This window comes from Anoplopoma fimbria, chromosome 9, assembly GCF_027596085.1.
Source record: "Anoplopoma fimbria isolate UVic2021 breed Golden Eagle Sablefish chromosome 9, Afim_UVic_2022, whole genome shotgun sequence".
Classification (NCBI taxonomy): domain Eukaryota; kingdom Metazoa; phylum Chordata; class Actinopteri; order Perciformes; family Anoplopomatidae; genus Anoplopoma; species Anoplopoma fimbria.
In genome coordinates, this window is record NC_072457.1 from 8,912,029 (window position 1) to 8,917,334 (window position 5,306).

The following is a 5,306-nucleotide window of genomic DNA, read 5'->3' on the forward strand; positions in this document are numbered from 1 at the left end:
CTCTCTGTCAAGCACCGAGAGGAACAATGAAAAGACAAGATTCCAGCACTCGATCAGTTAACGTGTGCTGCTTTGATGCAAACGATGTACAAAGATGTGCAACAGCAACATAAATACATCTCTGCCGTCCTTTTCAAGAGTCTGTTTGTTCATGTAATGTGGCAGAAACAATGAAGTCCTGCTTGTGCGTGCCGTCACAGTAAGGTGGGTTGTTTGTGTACTTGCAACCACACAACCAAACTGTGGCGTCTTTGTCTGGGACAAAGCGTAGCGGGGACAGGCCTTGGGCTTTGGTTTTGTGGGCTCCGTCGCAAAAAGGCTGAAAGATAAAAGATGTGATCAGGAAATAAACAGGACCTCAGACAAGAGTGATGCTAGATAAAGTCAAAGGGTGATTTTACCTGTTTCTTGCTGTGCCCACATGTGCACCATGAATAACGCTTTCCACCTACTAGCTCCACCTTAAAGGGCTTCTTAGAGGGGATGACAGGCTCTGGAGGAAGTGTGGAGAGCTGGACCTTTAGACAAAGGGACATTAGAGTACTCAGTTGTATTTAAAGAAACACAATAATGCTGTAGGCTGCAAATACTCCACTTAAACCACATGTTCTAAATTGCAAACGTTGGTTAAAGTAAAAGTAAATACATATTCATGGTCAGAGTTCAATAATGAGTTTAGCATTAAAGCCCTTCCATACCATCACTTATCTTGCCTGATTAGATCTCCTCTCAGGACTGTGTTTGCATGGATACACTGTGTTAAACCTGACTCTCTGGTCTGTTTTGTTTCACCAGTTAAGGTGGGACAACTTAAAAACTTTAATAACCGTTATTGAAAATTGGTAATCGTCTACCTTGAACACGATTATAATTAACTGGAGGTGGAAACACCTGTATGGATGTGCAGGCTCTTAAAGCAATATTTTAAAAACAGATGACTGCATGGTTAAAACACTCCAGGTGAATTCAGCCATTTATTCTTTATATAACCTTTTTATTTCACAGTGAAGAGAAGCTGAATATTTGGTATTTGGGGGGGTCACCAAACTCCATAATCTCAAAAGAGTCATAGCTGTGATCAGGTGTGACACAACCAACACCATGCTGCCAATCAAGCCCAGAGACACAAAGGTCTAATCAGACTGTGATTACGAGCAGCTGTGCAGGGGAACGTCAGCCCAAACATGTCGTGTTTACAAAAAGCAAAGGACAAACATAAGGACTTCACTTACCTTAAAACCTGCCAAAGCTGTTTTCCAAGGTCGCCGCAGGGTCAAACTGATCCATTTGTAGTCTAATTTGGTCACCAATGTGTTCATGTTTCCAATGACAGTTAACTAACTTCAATGCAAACCTCTTGACAGGTGCTGCTCAAAAGTAGCGCGCAGTTAAAACAACCGCGGACGTAAAGTCACAAATACTTCAAAGCTACAGGAAACAGAAAGGTCAAAACGAGAGAGGAGACATGTAACTGTGAGAAACAGCAGAGTAGCAATGCAAGTGTTTTGGAAATAGTGATTAGTATGACGGACTAGAAGCGGCCCACGGTGATTGGAGGAATCCCTTCCTGTAGAATCACGTGTAAGAAGCTGAACCAATCCTGAGGCGGATATCGGTCAGCCGCAGATTGAACTGAATTGATTTGTAGTCCAATAACCTGGAATTTGGTGAATTGTAGTGCAGTTTACATTTTATATTTAAGGTACATGTACAAATGTTTTTATATAGCTTCCAGAAATGTGACAATTTACAACAATACATTACAAATATATACTGTTATAAAAACACATTTGAGAGAATGATATAGAAAAACTATGGGACATATGCCTTTTAAAATAAATAAATGTCACCAAATATATTATAGTCAGCTGTCACTGCTCTGATTAAGGTATCTTAGATAACTGTCAATTACTATACTTGCTACAATGGTGTGCCAAAATGTGGGCATTCCTCATCAAGACGCTTTTACAATGGCAGCATCAGGAAGTTAGTCGCCCAGAACATCATTGGTACACCTCTACTAGGCATAGGAGCAAGCAAGCGTGATTTTAGAGACAACAGGTGCCTGTGCTAAAAGGAAAGTAAAATACAATACCCAGCCAGCTATAGTCTGTTAACCCTGCTGCCACCTGGTAAGCTATAACGTTTTGTTTTTTTTGTGTTTTTCTTATGTACAATGACAATAAATTAACCGTGTAACCTTTAATGAACAAAATCCAAATTGGCATAACAGTTACGTTATCATTTTAATCTATGGATATGTCTGTACCGGCTCTGTGCAGGTTTTTGTTGTCCTGAGATCTTGTTTGGTCTTCTACATTTTGCCCTGACTTTAAGTGTTCAAGTTATCCAGTTGTCTGATACGTTTAAACAGGTAGTTTGAAATGTTTTTTTGTAGCCTTCAACTTGTTGGTGGAAGTGAATAATCTTGATTCTGACAACTGTTCAGCGAAACCTATGGTTTTGAACACCAGATAAAACAGTCGCTGCAGCTGGATACTTTAGACTAAAAGGGGGCCCAAATTCTTGCACACCTCTTTATGAAGGTCATCGACACAACAAATTTGTTTTTTCAGGCATACTTTAATGGGCAAAAAACATTGTTCTGAAATCAAATATTAAAAAACAATATAATTTATGCAGACACAATATCAGTCTGTCAAGTATGTAGAGGACAAAATTACACTATTTCTCTTACATTTACTGCACCTTGACCTCCCAAGGCAGATATTTTGAATGCTGTTCATTTAAAGACGCCTTTTATCGCCTTCACTACATCCTGGTAGATGACCCTTAAGTGTGAGCCGTCACAGTATGGTCCGTTTTTGGTTTGCTTACAGGCACACAGCATAACCGTCTTGTCTTTTTCAGGGGTGAAGCGTAGAGGAGAGATACTCGGAGCTTTTGACTTGTGAGCTCCGTCACAGAAAGGCTGAAAGAAAGAGAAAAAAGGTTTTAGAACATTTAAAAATCAGTCCTAGGTAATGACTTCATTTAGTATCTTAGTGGCCAATTTGGAGTTTTATTCAATTGTAATGTTAATACATCTAGGTGTGTCAGTTACAAGGCCCTACTTATCCATAGTATTACCTAGAGCAGATGATGATCAGTATGGCCTCAGTTTGGGAAAACAGACATGAGTACCAACACAGAAGCAAAGCAAATATACTGATGTGGACTGGGGCAGAAGCAAAACGTATTTTAAACACCTGAAATAAAGGCCCACCTGTGTGGTTAAAGTACTGCTTTTGTCAATGGAGTATTGTGGCTTTGACAAAAGCATAGATCACTGCTTCAATCCCCCGTCAGAATAGGCTGTCTGACGGCACGGTAAAGCGGTGAAAGTACTCTACATATAGTGTACACTTAAACTGATCATTTATTTTAGCTGGGCGTTTTATTAGGTGGCTAATAGGTTGTTCAAGGCCGTTGATAACGTGAGTGGTTACACCTCTGCTTGTCCTGTCAAATCTGTCATGATCTTATGTGGTTTATTAACCAGGATCCAGTTAGGCCCTCTACTTTACATTACTGGGGATCGCTGGACAAATTGACTAGTTTGTATTGAGGTATGAAGTGAGAAAACTTAAAAAGAAAGACCTCAGCTATCATTTTGTGATGTTTATTGTGTTGTTGTGGTCGCTCACAAGAGGAAATTTAAGTCTCTACCAGCAAACTGCCTCTCAGAAGGCATCCTTCAAACTGCTGGGACTGTAAACGAACACAGACAGCAGTAAATGAGCTGTGACTCTACATGACTGGCCTCCTGCTTTTAGCCCAGGTGCTCCTGAAAGTTGAACCCTAAGACGCCAAACATACTCACCTGTTTCTTACTGTGTCCACAAGCACACCAGGCGTAGCGCTTCCCAGCTGACACCTTCACTCTGTAGGGCAGCCGGGCTGCAGGGACAGGCTGTGTGGACTGTAGGCAGCACTGAACCTGCAGACAGAATGAATCATCATATCACGTGACACCGCACAGAGAACTACGTAATCACTACAGAGGTATATTTGTGAGCATATATAAATATATATAAATAATATATATAAATAATATGTGTATATATATATATACAGTACCAGTCAAAAGTTTGGACACACCTTCTCATTCAACTACTTTGAAGAATCTAAAATATAAAACATATTCTGGTTTGTTGAGCATTTGTTTGTTTACCACATAATTCCATGTGTTACAATGTAGAAAAAAATTAAAATGAAAGAAAAACCATTGAATGAGAAGGTGTGTCCAAACTTTTGACATATGTATACCACACATACCAAAAAACGGACTATATCAATGAATTATATCCACCGTGCAATATAAATAATCTGTGCAATATTAACAATAATTCTGTCCGTTTATATAATATTGATGATATATTTTAATAATTGTTGTTTTTTAAACCTTTTTTTAACCTATTTATTATACTTTATTGTGTGATTACTTATTTATTGTAATTGTTTATCTTGTTTTCTACTTATGTTTCTTATTTGTTTGTTTGCACTATCCACTATGCTGCTGTAATCCTGCAAATGTCCCCACTGTGGGACTAATAAAAGGATTATCTAATCTAATCTAATATGTATTTCATAACATACAGTTCTTGGACAAACATCAGAAAAGACAGCTCAAGGTTTAACCAGTAGGTGTCGTGTTTTGTGTTAGCGTTGAAAAAGAAAAAGGAAAGGTAAGTTCCCTTAGATTTCTTGCCATGACTCAGCCCTCTGAAATACTCCTCTGAATGCTCGATGCATCAGATAAGAGAACAGGAAAACGACCCACTGACAGAGGCTGATAAACACTGCACAGAGTGAGACTCTCAGCTGTGTGACGATAGACGATGATCGCTCACCATCGACGGGAGAACAGGTCGTCTGAAGGTCTGCGGCCATCCTCTCCCTACTGCGACTATAAAGCTGCCCGTGTTCATTTCAAGTTCATGCGAGAAAAATCGTAATATTCTACACTCCTGTGAAAAGCCCCCAGGATTTAACTAAAGTTGGGCGGACTTCAGTAGAAGTTACAACAATGGCTTCTGCTCCCAAATAATTGGTTGATGACTATAAACAGCTCGCGTATTGAAGCCACTCCTTCATAACTTCTACCTCACCCCTCCTCTTCCTCTTCAGACACTTTCATTCATTACATTTAAAGCTATAATCCGCTTGTCAAACCTGTTAATAAAACATACCTGCTGAATTTAAACTGCTGTAACATAAGAGTATAAACTATTAACAGGTAAGTCATAACCAGTCATTCAACACCAGAGAGGAAATGTAAAACAACTCAGTAAAATACATTTATT

The 5,306-nt window shown here is 39.2% G+C and overlaps 2 protein-coding genes across 2 annotated transcripts; both read right to left on the reverse strand.

Annotated features, from left to right (window-relative positions):
- Window positions 1-2: 2 nt before the first annotated feature.
- Window positions 3-1,516, reverse strand: LOC129096073 (CDGSH iron-sulfur domain-containing protein 3, mitochondrial-like). The gene is made up of 3 exons (XM_054604727.1): window positions 1,233-1,516; window positions 402-518; window positions 3-319 (listed from the first exon to the last, which is right to left on the reverse strand). The coding sequence occupies exons 1-3, from the start codon at window positions 1,317-1,319 to the stop codon at window positions 134-136; spliced, it is 390 nt and encodes a 129-aa protein (XP_054460702.1). The 5' UTR covers window positions 1,320-1,516; the 3' UTR covers window positions 3-133.
- A 1,057-nt stretch (window positions 1,517-2,573) lies between these two features.
- LOC129096074 (CDGSH iron-sulfur domain-containing protein 3, mitochondrial-like) lies at window positions 2,574-5,044 on the reverse strand. The gene is made up of 3 exons (XM_054604729.1): window positions 4,854-5,044; window positions 3,824-3,940; window positions 2,574-2,932 (listed from the first exon to the last, which is right to left on the reverse strand). Exons 1-3 carry the CDS (start codon window positions 4,929-4,931, stop codon window positions 2,744-2,746), a joined length of 384 nt encoding a protein of 127 aa, XP_054460704.1. The 5' UTR covers window positions 4,932-5,044; the 3' UTR covers window positions 2,574-2,743.
- Between the last annotated feature and the right edge of the window lie 262 nt (window positions 5,045-5,306).